The sequence below is a fragment of the Quercus robur genome, chromosome 12, assembly GCF_932294415.1.
Source record: "Quercus robur chromosome 12, dhQueRobu3.1, whole genome shotgun sequence".
NCBI lineage: Eukaryota > Viridiplantae > Streptophyta > Magnoliopsida > Fagales > Fagaceae > Quercus > Quercus robur.
This window is the reverse complement of record NC_065545.1, coordinates 10,004,433-10,020,471: the sequence shown is the minus strand read 5'-3', so window position 1 is coordinate 10,020,471 and position 16,039 is coordinate 10,004,433. Positions and strand designations below refer to the sequence as shown.

The window sequence follows — 16,039 nt, the reverse complement described above, 5'->3', positions numbered from 1 at the left end:
TTTTTAAAACTAATTAACATGGATGTATAAATGTTGATGCTTTTAATTGTTGTTTGCACTTGTTTTATTTTCTCAGAACTTTGACAATTATGGCAAAGCATATGCTTCTTTCCATTTGCAATCTTTATTATTATTATTATTTTTTGTTACAGAGTAATCGGAAAAGTATAGAAATTTGCATATTAAAGTGTTGTTTGTTTAAATATGTGAAGGATTACACTTAAGAGAGTAGAAAGTAGGAAGGAGAATGGAGGGAGAGTGAGAGATTACAGAAAAGGTTTAGGGCTCAGTCAATCAGATCCTCGGCACATTTATTTTTGAGCAATCTAACAAGATTATAAAAATACTCTCATAAAATACTAATTGAATATAGTAATAATAATATTAATAAAAAAAAAAAGAGTAACGCTAACACTCCCATAATGCTGGAGCATACAGATAAAACATGCTTAGCTTGAAAAACTATTGCTGAGAAGAGATACAATCTAACAACTTCGTGAAAATATCACCTAGTTGATCATCTGAACCAGTATAGGGAGTGACAATTTGTTTCCGCATTAATAAATCTCGAATAAAGTGACATTCAACCTCAATATGTTTGGTAAGCTCATGGAAAACATGATTGTTAGTAATAAAGATAGCAACTAGATCGTCACAAGACTGTTGCATAGGAGTAGGAACATCAACACCCAAGTCATGAAGGATAGAGTGAACCAATAACATTCTACTTTTTCCTGTGCCACGTAACAAGATCCTTTTTGTACAATAGCTATAAGTGGATAGCTTGTTAGAATGACTATAAACTCAGTTAGCGTCATTAATACCTGTCATATATAGAGAAGCAGAGGGCTTGTATGATAGTCCTTGTCTCAGGGCACCTTTTAAGTAATGCAAGATACAACAAATAGCATTATAATGAAGTTGATGTGAAGCATGATATTCTGACGAACCACCACACAACTGCATACCTAACATAGTTTTCAATTCCATTCCATTCTTGTCATTTGAACACAAATGTTTCATTCCAGACACCAAACTGGTACACATAACCTCCCTATTCCACTTCGGCTCAAATTCTAGTCTTTTCCCAATAGAATAAGATGGGGATTGAAATGCAATGCGGTGTTTGATGGTCATTCTTACTACATTGTTTTGTGAGCTCCAAGGGATATATATTTTCCATGGAGAGGTATCTGGTGTGCCAAAGCTTTGAAGCAGATCACTTTCCTCATGTGGACAACATCTTGGGGGAAGTTTTTGACTAATGATAACCTTAAGAAGAAAGGAATCACTCTAGTAGATCAGTGTTGTATGTGTAGGTGCAATGGGGAGACGAGGGATCACTTGTTACTTCATTGTGATCTTGCTTGTGCTTTGTGGAGCTATTTCTTTTGTGTTTGGGGTTCATTGGGTGATGCTGAATAGAGTGATTGACCTCATGTGATGCAGTCCACAGTAACCAATGACTGCTGGAACTGCTTTAGAGCAAAGCAAAACAGGAGAATAGAAAGAGTAGATGAAGAGACAAACCCAAAATAGGGCTGTAGAGAATCATTCTCTAAAATAGATATATTTTAATTGGTAGAAGATGCCTTTAATTAGCCCATACTTGTTATATAAGTAGCACTGCTTTGTCTAGTGACAGCTTTCATAATCATTACTCCCCCAGTTCCAAGATCATGCACTCAAAAGGTCATAAAAGACTATTGACTCAAATTAGGACATATTGACTGACTTAAATTCTACACAAACTACATCATAAAGGACTAAATAATAACCTGACCAGACTTAAAGAAAATATTATAGACATCTTTGAAAGATCAGTCTAGCTGGCTTCGTCATCCTGGTTGGCTGGAGGAATTGGTTTGGTAAATGCTCTTCTATTGTTTGGAATTTAGTCCCTCTATGTTTGATGTGGATATTGTGGAGGGAGTGGGATTATCACACTTTGAAGATTTGGAAGTTTCGGAGATGCAATTGAAGACCTCTTTTTTAGATTACTCTGTGAATGGTCTACTGTTTTGGGTCCTAGTGTTATAGGTTCCATTGTACAGGTCATAGAATCTCTTTCATTTGCTTGTATTCTTTGAATGTAATTCTTTAGGCTATCTTGTGTATATCTCTTTTGTACATGAGATTGATTTTTCTTGAATAAATTAAAGAAAGGAAAAATAAATAAAATATAATGAGATTTCGGCAACTCAGATTATGTGATTTTTGGATTTTGGTGGTCGTGTTGGTGTAGACGTCAAGGCTGATGTCATTGTATGGATGATGACATGAGCACACCTTTGTCATCTAACAATGGCTTCCATATTTTTTAAACGTGTTTTTGGGTTGGATTGGGATGCTTTTGGTACCAAGATGAGTTGTGAAAATATGAAAGCTTAGGGTTAGAGAGAGAGAGAGAGAGAGAAAGAGAGAGGCATCTATTGAACACGAAATTTGGCATGCATTTTAAGAATATAAAGAACATATAATTAAACAGTAGGATTTTCAATATATTAATCAATAAAAAAAATTATTAGGTGGTGTGATGTAGTCTGCCTTCAAGAAACTAAGCTCGTGGGCATGGATAGACAGATGGTTTGCAGCCTGTGGAGTTGTCCTTATGTGGACTGGGTGGCTTTGGATGTGGATTAGACGGCTGGAGGGGTTTTGATGATGTGGGATAGGAAGGTTTTAGAAAAGTTGGAAGTTATGGTGGGTTACTTTTCCATGTCGGTTTGGTGGCAAGATGTGAGGGATGGTTTTATTTGGGCATGTTTTGGGGTTTATGGCCCAAATCATAATAATTTGAGGGGGCAGATGTGGGATGAGCTGATTGAAATTCAGCAATATTGGGATGTTCCATGGTGTTACATATGGGATTTCAACATCATTCGCTTCTGAAGTGAACGGTTGGGTGGATCGCGTCTTACTCTGGCTATGGAGAATTGTTTTGAGTTTATTGAGGAGCTTAATTTGATGGACTCACCGTTGGAGGGAGGGAGTTATACTTGGTCTAGTGGTTCAGATCAGCCTTCGATGTCTAGGATAAATAGAGCTCTAGTATCTCATGATTGGGATGACCACTACCTAGATGTGATCCAGCAGGTTTTACCTTGCTCTGTTTCAGACCACTTTCTTATTCTAGTTGAGGTAGGGGGGATAATGAAGGGGAAGAGTCCTTTTAGGTTTGAGAATATGTAGTTAAAGACAAATGGATTCACAGATGGGGTTCATTCTTGGTGGAATCAATATTCTTTCTCAGGTACTCTTGGTTATGTGCTTGCCAAGAAGTTGAAGGCTCTAAAAGGAGACATTATTCAGTGGAACCGTAGCAAGTTTGGAAATGTAGGTCGTCAAAAGAAAGAATTATTGGAGGCCTTGAAATTATTAGATGCTAAGGATGGAGTGTTTGGCCTTTTTGAAATGGAGATAAGTGAGAGGGTTGTGGTGAGATCTCAAATAGAGAACCTTCTTTCTTTGGAAGAAATCTCATGGAGACAGAAATTGAGAATGCTTTGCATTAAGGAAGGAGACAACAATACTAAATTCTTCTACAAGATAGCTAATTCTTGGAGATGGTATAATCATCTTAGTATGTTGGAGGTGGATGGAGGGATTTTGTAGATAAGCACAGTGAGGGGAAAAAATGTAATAAGTTAACATATGTTGGAAAGAATTCTAGAAACTAGCATCTCTAGTTTTAAAAACTTGAGATTGATGACGAAAATCGAGGCTTTCAAACTCGAGTTCTACTGCTGTTGTGGAGCAATTTAGCCAAATAGATCTCGAGTCTAGAAGACTTGAGTTCTAAAAAGCAAAACCGAGTCTTCGAAACTTGATTTTTGTCGGACTTGAAGCAGAACAAACCTGAAGAAGAACGCAGCGCCAAAGAAGACGATCTGGTTGGAGATCTGTAGCGTCGAAGAAGATGATTTGGTGCTGGGTGGGCGATCTGGTTGGAGAAGAACGCTGGTGGAAGATCTGATCTTCAGTGACTGGGTGGATGATCTAGTCTTCAGCAACGAGGAAGAAGAAGAAGGGTAAATAAAATGGTGGAACTCAAGTCTTAAAAACTTGAGTTCCACGTGGATTTTTTTCCACATCATATACCACAACTGACAAATCGAGACTTAGAAACTTGAGATGCTAGTTTTCCAGATTATTTTGAACCGTGATAGCTAACAAAATTGTTTGATATTTAAGGTTAATTGGAAAAAAAATTTGACGTGGATGGGGTCATTTACCAAGTAGTACAGTTCTATAAAAATTGTATAAGGAGACAGTGGAGTGGAGGCCTTTTGTGGAAGGCTTGGAGTTTGATTAGATTGAGGGGCTGGAGAGGGAATGGCTTGAATGGAGGTTTGAAAAGGAGGAGATTCTTCAAGTTGTCAAAGAGCTAGAAGAAGATAAAGCTCCAGGTCTTGATGGTTTCTCTATAGCCTTCTACGACCATTGTTGGAGAGTTGTAGAAAGTGATGTTTTAGCTGTGTTTGAAGAGTTTTATCAACATGGTAAGTTTGAAAAATCTCTTAATGCAACTTTCATAGCTTTAATCCCTAAGAAGAATGGTGCCTCCAATATTCGAGACTTCAGACCTATTAGCTTGGTGGGAAGTGTGTATAAGATCTTGGCCAAGGTTTTGGCAAATCGCTTGAAAGAGGTTTTGAATCAGCAGATATCTGAGTCTCAGAATATTTTTGTGGGTGGTAGACAGATACTTGATTCAGTTCTTATTGCTAGTGAGTGTGTTGATAGTCGGGTGAAGAGTAAGATTCCGGGGGTTATTTGTAAGCTGGATATTGAGAAAGCCTATGATCATGTGAATTGGGAGGCTCTTTTAGATTTGCTAAAGAGAATGGGATTTGGGGTGAAGTGATTTAGGTGAATCCATACTTGTATATCTACAATTCAATTCTCTGTCTTGGTTGATGGGTCTCCAGTTGACTCTTTTGGAAGCTCGAGGGGACTAAGACAAGGGGACTCGCTATTTCCTATGTTGTTTTTGGTTATGACGGAGGTTTCCAGTAGGATGATGAAAAGAGTTGAAGGTGCCGGTTTACTTCATGGTTTTAGGGTTGATGGTAGGCAGGGTGGAGGGGAATGTGTGTCGCATCTTTTATTTGTGGATGATACAATTTTGTTTTGTGATGCAGATATGGAGTAGATTTTACATGTTTGGATGCTACTACTTTGTTTCTAGGCTATGTTAGGATCAAAGGTAAATGTTTTGAAGAGTGAGATGGTTCCCATTGGGGAGGTTCATAATGTCCATGCTTTGGCAGAGATTTTGGGTTGTAGGATTGGGTCATTGCCTATGACCTATCTTGGTATGCCATTGGGGGCAAGACCCCTACTATTTGAAATCCTATATTGGAGAAAATAGAGTGTAAGTTGGCTGGGTGGAAGAAGCTGTATTTGTTGGATGACTGACATTGCTTAAGAGTATGTTATCTAGCCTTCCTACTTACTTTTTATCTTTTTTCACTATCCCTACACATGTGGTTAATAAAATTGAGAAGTCGCAAAGGGATTTATTGTGGGGGGATTCCAAGACACATTTGGTGGGGTGGGATAAGGTGTGCATCTATGGTAAATAGTGGGTTAGGAGTAAGAAAATTAACTACTTTTAATAAAGCCTAACTAGGGAAATGGTTATGGCGGTTTGGGGTTGAGAAGACAAGGCTTTGGAGAAGAGTTAGGGGAAGAGTTGGGGGGGGGGGTTTGTGGAGAAGTTTTGGATGGGTTGGGAGGTTTTCAGCAAAAATATTCAGTTTGAGGTAGGGCTGGGGGGATAGAGTGAAGTTTTGGACAGATCGGTGGTGTGGGGATTCACCACTCCAACTGACCTTTCCGATTGTGTTTGGGATTGCTTCCAATAAAGCAGCCTGTGTGGCCTCTTGTCTTGAATGGTTGGGGATAGAGAAACGGAGAAGTTGGGATGTTCGTTTCATTTGGAGACCAAATGATTGGGAGATAGGTGTTGTGGATGAATTTCTTCATACTTTGGGTTTTAATTTACCTCCAACTGATATTGGAAACCATATGAGATGGAAGTTGACGAAGAATGGAGATTCTGATATCCGCTCGTTTTATAATAAACTATGAGGTCCCTTGCCCATTATCTTTCCTTGGAAAGGTATTTGGAAGGTTAAGGCCCCTCGGCGTGTTTCTTTCTTTGTTTGGACTGCCGTTTGGGACAAGATTCTTACAGGTTAAGGGTTTGATTTTGTTGATTGGTGTATTATGTATCGTTGTAATGGGGAGACGGTGGATCCTTTGCTACTTCATTGTGGAAAGGCTTATCGGTTGTGGAGTTTAGTTTTTAGATCTTTTGGGATTTTGTGGGTCTTGCCAAAATCGGTTGTAGATACTTCTTTTTGCTTGGTGGAATTGGTTGGGAAGGCATTCGTCTAGCATTTGGAATTTGGTTCTGTTGTGCTTAATGTGGTGTATTTGGGGAGAGCGAAATTTGCGGACGTTTAAGGACATGGAAAGCACTGACGGCCAGCTGCTTGCTTCTTTTAGTGGCTCCCTTTTCGACTGGTCTAGGGCTTGGGGACTCACCTCTAGTGATTCTCTCCATATGTTTCGTAGTTCTCTCTTTTGTAATTAGTATTCTCTTTGTTTTTTTCTTCTCTTTCTGTAATATTTGATATGCCTTATGCTGTTATGCATGAGGTAGGTTTTTTGAATATACATCTTTATTACTTATCAAAAAAAGAGAAAAGAAAAAGAAAAAATAGGAAGGGTTAAACCAAATCTAACATTAAGAAAAAATTACACCAAATGTAACATGTTCTTAACTCATATAATTTAACTCAATTAGTTCCTCTCTTTAGTACATATTATATTAGAGTGACATGACAAGATTACCAAATACCCTTATGCTAATATAAAATAAAAATTGCATATAAAAAACAAGAGTAAGATTAACAATTTGGTACTTAAAAAAAAAAGTGAAGAAAGTATAAATACAGAGAAATTTTTGCATCGACTAGGTATTAATTTTGCTTTAGTATCCTCATCCTTCTGCTTGTATTAGTCAATTTTGGTTTTTAATGCTGAAAATTTGTACTTGGTTTCCTTTCCCCTTTGCATATCGATCAAATTTCCTTGGAATAGTTGTGATTTCCAAAAATTTATTGTGGTTTTAGCTATTTCTTGCTTATGTGAGATAATTCAAGTGTTTTAATGCCCTATGAGCTCTAGCTCAAATGCACCACCACCTCTTGTAAGAGCAAGGCGGAGGGTGAGGTTCTTAGGTTCAAAACCCATTGGATGCATAAGTTGTCAAAAAAAAATTTGAAGTATTTTCATTTTTAATGCAATTCAATTGGATTAAGGTTTAGTTAAGTTGTAGAAGATTGTTCTTAGATATATATATATATATATATTTTTTTTTTTGATAATTAAGAAAAAAGTTTATTAAGCAAGGTCACTTCGTGCAAGGAGAATGAAGTAGCAAAAAACAGAATATATACTGAGAAAAAAAAGAAAAAGAAAAAGAAAAGCAAACTGTACAAACAAGAAGAGAATCTAGAAACAACTAGACCTGAATGCCCTAGCTTGTTAATAGTCAAACAAAGTGCTAGTAAATAATGCTATGAGCTGATCCTCGAATGCTCCTTACCCTAAAAAATGCGACTATTACGCTCCCTCCACATAATCAAGATTAGACATGAGGGTACCAGATTCCAAATATTCAAAGCACGCATCTCTAACCAGTTCTTAGATGTTTTACTGAGTGGTGCATTTTAATGAAGGGATTTATTCACATTTTATATTGTAGGATGTTGAGAGCTTGATGGAGTCTGTAGAGCAACTTCCCCATTCACGTGCCTCTGGTCCTTTATGCAGCTCGTTGATTGTTGGCATTAAATGGTTTAAGAAAGCCGCAGAGGCAATCTCTGTGCCACGCGGTTTCAAAAGATGCAATTTGAGTGATGTTGAAGAAATTCTTGCTGAGGTATTTGCTTACTGGTTGTATTGCCTCTTCACATTTTCAAGAATCTACTTCCAGAACTTTATAAATGGAATACTTAGCATTAATTTTATCCAATAGTTTAAAGTTTATTTGTTATATAGGATTTATTTTTAGGGTCTTCTACTTGCAGAATACCAATGTCTCCTTTCCAGTGATGGTTGGTCAACTTGAAAATTCTATCCAGAAACATAAGTGAGTCCACTGATTATTTTATTTTATTTGTCTTCATTTTGTGATTTTTACCATTCTGACCTAAAATTTATCACTTGGGTTTGTACATTAAAACACACCCAGGTGTAAATTTGCACATTTTTATATTGAGCATTAATTTCAAGCATACTTTTAGATATGTAACTCTATGCTCTGATGAAGTGTCTTCTTGCCGTAAAAAGTTCAAATGTTAATCAATCAACCATTGCAGATTATGTATCTACTTGAAAGTTGCAACTTGTGCTTACTAACAAATGGTGCCTATAGGAGTCTGAAATCTATTCTCTCATTTTTATCCATTCACTCGTGTCTCTTTGTTCTCCCCCGTTATGGTTTCTTTACAAATGCAGTTTTTTTATTTTATTTTTTAAAGTTCTCCTTGTAGTTTTTTCATGGTCTCTTTGCCTATGCCCTGCTGCAAACCTAGATGAAGTTTCTTGTCATATTTAATTGTGTATATTTGTGCAAATTATTCTCTAAGATTGATGAACAATTTTGGGTTAACCAAGCTTTGGGAATATTTCTCTTGATTATATGTTTAACATTACTTGATTCTTATTACATTGTAACTGTACATGTAGGCTGTGGCAAGAACAAGTGCTTCAGTTTTTCAATCTAAAGCTTGAGCATCGATCTTGGTCTCAAATGCTAGAGCTCAAGGTATGCTGTGTGTGGGCATGTGTTTGTAAAAGTTTGATTACTTATATTGCCATCAATAAAGCCACTTATATTCTTGTTCCATTTTTTTGAATCTGTATAATAGTCACATGTTGCAATTTTTCATGTTCATCAGTATATTGATGGGCCTGCATGCTAATTTGTAAAAATATTAACAAGTTCTATATAGACTAAGTTAGTGTTTACCATAGATTGCTTTACCTTTTCTATTGGTAATGTCAATTTTGTATTTCCAAAATATTTTCTTTTATGTTGGTCAATATAATTATTCTAGAAGATCCTGTTGCTTCGAGGGTAATGAGTTACACATGCTAAAGTTGGAAGTTTTTATTTTTGAGGACTTTATACGACTGGACTCTGACTTCTCACACTTTCTTTACCTTGGACTTTCTAGAGTTCATGGATAAACATTTTTTTTTTTTTTTTTTTTGGGTTTCTCCTTTGTGTACATCCTGTGTACTAGGGTTGTGTCCCTTCATGCTCTTCTGTTAATAATTCTTTTTTCTTATACAAAAAAAAGGTACATGTATTTTACTTAAATCAAAAAAAGAGAGGGTACATGTACTTCGTCAATCTGTCTTTGTAACTTTTTCATGCTTCTGTTGGAATTAAGGTTGCATAGGAATGCTTTCTTTCTTTCTTAGTCAAATTGGCACAAGAAAGCTTTAGCCATGCATATATCATAATGCTACATGAGTTGCCCAGACCTGCTTACAATTAGTAGAGGTGCATGGACACAACTAAAAGCTCAGTGTCTGTGTCAGAGACAACAGTCTGTGTCCATGAAAAAAAAATTATTTTTATTTTTATTTTGGACATGGTCAAGACATGACTGGGACATAGTTACGACATGGTGATAAAAAAAAAAAAAATGTTAAAAAGATGGAAAAAAAGGTGGGATTTTTGAGCAGAACGGGCCATCACCTCTGGTCTTGGTCCTTCAATGCTCTCTCTTGATTTGGTTGCTGTTGTCCTCCATCTGCACACCAGTGAAGCCCATCAGTGTTGGTCTCGGCCCATTGGCACTTGTCTCAGCCCATTGGCACTTGTCTCAGTCCATTAGCACTGCTAGCTCTGCATTGGTGCTGGTCTTAGCTGATCTGCCCTTGCCATTTGCTGTTGTCCTCAATTTTTTTCTGTCTTCTTCTTGTTTTAATTTGCTTTTGCTAAGGGATGTTTGTGAGGCTTTTCATTTTATTAATTAATGCTTTTCACTTCCCCACTGATACGAACCTCAAAAAATGCTTGTTGTTAATGAATTAATGTACGAGAACCAGGCTGACTGATTTTAATTAATGCTTTTTGTTTCCAATTCTGTTGGTCAAACAAAGCTGGAAGGCAATAGGGAATAATGTTTAGCACCCAAAACATAAATTATTATCACTAATTATTATTATTTTTTTTTGATAAGTATTATCACTAATTATTATTACGAATTTTAGTTACAATATTTTAAATATGATCACTTATTAACATAAAATATGCTTAAAATATAAAATATACGTAAAAAACTAAAAATATAAATTAATTGCTGTAGCCCTGCAGTGTCATGTCCTAATTTTTCAATAGTTGCCGTGTTGCCTTGTCTCATGTCATGTTGTGTTGTGTCCATAACTATGAACTCTTGTTGTGCATGGAGATCTGTTTCCTCCAATGAGCAGTAGTATTTCATTGGACTTCTGGGTTGCTAGTTACTATAATTCTGGGGAATGATTTCATCATTTCCCATCTTATTGTCTTATATTTCTTTTTGATTTTATTGTTCCTTACTTTCGTTGATTAGTCTCACGATGTGGCTGAAAGGATTTGATGCTCTGGGTTTCTACTAACTATAATTCTGGGGAATGATGTCATCATTTCCCATCTTATTGTTTTATTTTATTATCGAAAAAAAAAAAAAATCTTCTGATTGCAGTGCTTCCTTACTTTCGTTAGACTCACAATATGACTGAAAGGATTTGTTGCTTTTGATTTTATGTTTACAAGAAATTATTTTTCTAACCTGTGTTGCAAATCCTTTGGCAGCTTCACTTGTTTTAAGCTATACTTTCAATATGCTACTGATATTAACGACTTCTTTCGTTGGCTAATTTTGTGTGATATCCGCAGGAACTTGGAAATGCTGTTGCTTTTAGTTGCTCAGAACTTGATATGGTCTTATTTAAAGTTGAAAGGGTTGAGAAGTGGGTGCAGCGCTGCATAGATGTGATTGGAGAGAACAATTCTTTGCTTGATGCTTTACGAAAGGTTTCAATCTGTCGATCTTATCCATTTTCTCATACAATTTTGATGTTTTAATTTCTAAAATTCATTGATGGTTTAGTCACAACTCACAATGTCCGTTTAATAATATCATTGTACAGATAAAGCAGACTCTAGATAGATCTTTGTATATATATGACACGTCATGCCCCTGTAAAACCAGAAACTTATGTGTCTGCTGCTCCAATGATAATGATGACCTGGCGCTTCTTACTTGTTCTACATGCAAGTACTGGTAAGGTATTTTCTACTATTATGTTGGTGTTTCACTTTTTTAATCTGTTTATCAAGGTTGAGAAACCACAGACAATAATATATCATCTGCATAGTAGGTTGTTATTCCAATCTCAATTTTATCCTGTAGTCATCTGATCTTTATTTGAGGAATTTTAAGCTTCTAGATTTCACCATTGTTCTGTAGATTCCTCCTTGCCCCTCTTTTTTCCCTTGCCTACCAATTAATCTGCTAATGAACATCCCGAAAAATTTAATTGTTGTTCTACATCTACCTTTCACAACTTTTTGTTTTCTTTGCTTTATTTTTTATATTCTGGTTTCACATGTTCTAGATATCTTTCATATGAACAGCTATCATTTGCGGTGCCTAGGACCAACGACAATAGATTCAAATCATGCCGAAGAGTATATTTGTTGTTATTGCCAAATTTTGGAGGGTGGATCAATTTTTCAAAATAAAGGCGGTCCTATGGTATTCCTTTATTTCTTCAATGTGTTTTCCATAAGAAGCTTGTATGCTCTGTCTCACATCTTTGCTTGGTACAGAGATTGGGAGGGAAGCGTCCTGAATTACAAATGCTTGTTGAACTTCTATCTGATGCTAAAGACTTTTCTTTGTGGTAATATGTTGCACTATTGATGAGAACTACTTTTCAATTTCTGTAATTTTTTTAATTTCATAAATTATTAGGTAATACTTGATTTTTTTTCCCCTTGTTAAAAAAATTGGCAAAACTGATGCATCTTTTGAAGATTTTTGGAATTTCTTACGATGCTGAATGCGCATGATATAAGTTATAGTCTTCTTCCTTGCTGTGTAATTCAAATTCCTTTGCTTTTTTACTTTTCTTCCCCCACATTATAAACAGTTTAACTGTGCTGGATCATTTGATTCTAAAACTAAGGTGGCAGTAGTAGGAATAGCAAGAACTGATCTGGGTTTTGGATGGAGATTCTTTTCTATTCAAACTGATTCAGTGCTAGCAGCTAAGGCTAGAGAACTATGTAGTATGGCTGAGCAATCAGAGAAGTGGGATGGCTGAGACCTTGGGTTGTGAAATTCTATGACAGACACTGATGTCTAGCAGTTTGTCACCAGCTGTTTAATAACAATACCCTTTCAGGATTGGAATTACTGCTACTACATATGACTTGAATTTTCGTTAATAGACTTCTACCTTAGCTTGATTTCAAGGTACTCCTAAAACTGAGCAGGTTGGTTAGCAACCACAACCGAGCTTGAGGGTGTGCCCTGTAAACTGGGTATCTTCTCTTCTTCTTCAAGTGATTCATATGTTAACCAAGGATGGCTATCCTGGTCCACCTTATGTTTGCCTTTTGGTTTTCTTCTGGTTGTGTACTTTTGGTTTTTGCCTCTCTTGTTAGGCTCATGGATTGTTTTACCTCACTTATCTAATTGCACTTACATAACTACTATGGGTATTTGACAGTGGCAAAAATAAATGGTTCACTGAATTTGGCACGTGCTTTTGATTGGGTTTTTCTTGAATATTATATGATGGGTTATCAAATTCCTGCACATGAATGTTTTGTTTTATTGATAACTGCTGATGCTTTCTACAGGATTGAGGAAAGAGATGTATTGGAACAGCTTGTGGATCAAGCTCAAGCATGCAGAACTTTCTTGACAGAAATAGTCAATTTTGCTTTAGCTTATTTTGATAAAGATCTCGGTGTGGTCTCTGAAAAATTAACTACTGCTCTTAAGGTACTTGCCAAGGCTAGCATTATTTACTGTTGGTATATTATGCTGTAGAAGCATTTGGTCGTTGTATTGTACTCTTTTTATCGAGAACCTGGATTGATTTCTCTCTGCTGGATTTGACACATTTCCTTAGTGCATAATTGGCTTTAACATTTTAGTGCTATGAATTTTGTTAGTTAGCAAAAAGTGTAATATAGCTTCCAATCTAATAAAATTATTATCTTTTAGTGTTTACTGTTATTTTGCCACATATTTGTACATTCTTCCTTATTGGAAATGGTTTTATTGCACAGGCCATTGAAGTGGCAGGTCTTTATGATCATCAAGCTAATCACAGCCTTGAGCTGGCATTAGCAAGATACTCTTGGAGATTCAAAGTCAATAGGTTATTAGGGGGTTTACAAAAGCCCACGATCCAACAGATTCAGCAGCATTTGAAAGAGGTGTGTTTTATCAACTATTAGTACTTGTTTACTTGTCTTTTGGGACTATTCTACATTCTTAATATGGATTATTTGCTTTTGAATTCTCTAGCACTTTCTCACTTGGGGTAGTTATAAGAGTGGGATAGTTTGCATGGGGATAGCATCTTCCAAGAGTATCCATTGATTATTTAAATCAATATTTGTCAGTTCTTGAGAAATACTAAATAAAGACAGATGAAAAAAGACACAGAAAACCATTTCCACAAGAACCTAATATGATTTAATGCCTATGTTGCCCCTACAAAATTCATGATGTGTTGCATGTCTACTGCCTTCTGCTTTGTGTCTCTAATTCTATGAAGGGACTAAAAATTCTTTTTTTTAGGGAAGAAACATAAACAAAAACATATAGAAAGTGGAGAGGAGGCTTGGCCAGGGCTGGGGAATAATGATTGATTTGGGTTTGTGAGGACTATCTTCCCTTTTTGGGTAAGTAGTGAGGACCAGTTACAACCCCTTATAAGGTGTTGGAGGTACAGTTAGATACTAGAGGTGGTTGGTATGGACAGTCAATCCAGGCAAATCCTTTTTTCACTCTTAGTTCTTCTATAGCTCTCAGTAATTGTTTAGCAATCCATCTATTATAGATGCTCGAGTATTGCTATAAGATATCATTGGGTTGCTGTGGTATTACTTAGGTTATCTGGGTTTTCAGTTTGTTAAGAAGAATTTGTTGAAGACAATGTTGCTGTAAGACTGAAATTTGGTTACAAATACTTTTTCGTTGAAGGGCTGCATTTTTATTATTGGCTTACTTCCACTTGGGGTGCTTTTTAATCCAATTACATCTGTTCTAAATAGGCCCTTCCCATAATTCAAGAGTTCAATATTAATTACTCCTTGTAAAGAAGGTCGCAGCACTAATTGGTTTGAAGATCTTTGAAAGAACAAATATGACCCGAAGTGTCAGTGCATTAATTAACCTTCCTCAAAAGTGAGCTGGACAGAGAAGACACTTTCTGGGATTTAGAAAATCTCTCTTTGAAATCTGTATTTGTTTGACAGAACTTGATTTAAAATTTTATTTCTTGACAAAAGCAATTTTGCTATACTGTGACATAGATGATGAACTAAATCAAGAATGTGTGGCAGGGTCTTTCTATGAGCATTCCACCTGAAGATTACTATAGGCAAAGACTTACGGAAGTGAAGCGTATTGGCTTGCAGTGGGCAGAACGTGCCAGGAAGGTCTATAAATTTCTCATACTCACTCTCTCTTGCTCTCTCACTCTCTCTCATTGGCTCTTTTGTTTTATATACAGGTTGCAACTGATTCTGGAGTTCTCAGTTTAGATAAAGTTTTTGAACTTATCATGGAAGGTGAAAATTTGCCTTTTTACTTGGAGAAGGAAATTAAGGTACAGAGATAACACCCCCCATCCCCCACCCCCCAAAAACACACACACACACACACACACACACAAAACTATTTATCTTTGTGTTACTTGAAAAAGGAAAAAGAAAAATATTTGCCTTGGCATTTCATTGATCAGCCAGTGTTTGGTTGGTGCAGTTACTACGAGAACGAAGTATGCTTTATTGTATTTGTCGAAAGCCATATGATCAGAGAAAAATGATTGCTTGTGATCAATGTGATGAGTGGTACCATTTTGATTGCATTAACTTAGTTTCCACACCAAAGGTCTACATCTGTCCTGCTTGTAAGCCTCAACAACAAGACTTGTCTGCAACACCTTCAGTTGATCTTGATAGGTAAGCTTTAAGTTAAGAAAAAATTCCTTACATGTAAATTGTAATTGCATATATATTGTATTTTGCTGTTTGCTTGAGGACTTATTTTGGGTTTGGGAATGTAATTTAGTCAGTACGCACAAAATACAGAGCTGAAAATGCATGTTTGATGATGGTTTATGGGATAATCTCTTCCAAACGAGTATTTAAAGGACATATGATAAAATGAAAATCTCTCTTTAAATGATTATTATTGGGAGGAAAGTGCTGGGAGTGATAAAATCTTGCCAGATTGTCTTTTATTCTGTTGGTGATAAATTATGAGTGGATTTTTTCATAAAATTTGAGGGAGAGAAGAAATTATATATTTCTTACTTCTGTCATCTTTTTGGACCATAATATCTGTTTCAATATATATATATATATATATATCTTTTCATCTTTAGTAACTTTTTTCCCTTTATTGCCTTGACAGATCAATTAGTGTCAAGTTTGTAGAGCCTAAAACACCTTCTCCTATACATACAAAGAAACTGAGAGAAGCTGAGCCTAGTCCAAGGCAAAAGATGCTTTCAATTACAGATCATAGTAATAGTTTTAGCAGTGGGATTGAATGCTTATGGTGGCGAAATCGGAAGCCCTTCAGAAGAGCAGCAAAAAAACGTGCTGAGCTTGACATTCTTTCTCCATTTTTCCATGTACAACAATAAAACCGGAAGTAGATGGTTATCAATCATTTAATTTATTCAATTGATTTTTATGGTTTCCGCTCAA

At 36.1% G+C, this 16,039-nt stretch overlaps 1 protein-coding gene across 4 annotated transcripts in view; it reads left to right on the top strand.

Annotated features, from left to right (window-relative positions):
- Positions 1-16,039, top strand: part of LOC126710518 (lysine-specific demethylase JMJ17) — a 30,858-nt gene extending 14,819 nt beyond the window's left edge. The window contains exons 22-34 of one of the 4 annotated variants that reach the window (XR_007649678.1): positions 7,781-7,957; positions 8,106-8,167; positions 8,767-8,845; positions 10,973-11,110; positions 11,227-11,360; positions 11,714-11,834; positions 11,909-11,982; positions 12,947-13,091; positions 13,382-13,531; positions 14,666-14,761; positions 14,836-14,893; positions 15,087-15,286; positions 15,741-15,962. Coding sequence is in view for 2 of the 4 variants with exons in the window: in XM_050411005.1 (XP_050266962.1) it covers positions 7,781-7,957; positions 8,106-8,167; positions 8,767-8,845; positions 10,973-11,110; positions 11,227-11,360; positions 11,714-11,834; positions 11,909-11,982; positions 12,947-13,091; positions 13,382-13,531; positions 14,666-14,761; positions 14,836-14,931; positions 15,087-15,286; positions 15,741-15,975 (1,707 nt within the window). In the remaining 2 variants the exon portion in view is untranslated. Of the gene's footprint in view, positions 1-7,780; positions 7,958-8,105; positions 8,168-8,766; positions 8,846-10,972; positions 11,111-11,226; positions 11,361-11,713; positions 11,835-11,908; positions 11,983-12,946; positions 13,092-13,381; positions 13,532-13,898; positions 14,003-14,665; positions 14,762-14,835; positions 14,932-15,086; positions 15,287-15,740 lie in introns of those variants that run through there. The other 3 variants (XM_050411005.1, XR_007649679.1, XM_050411006.1) reach the window with 3 other exon arrangements.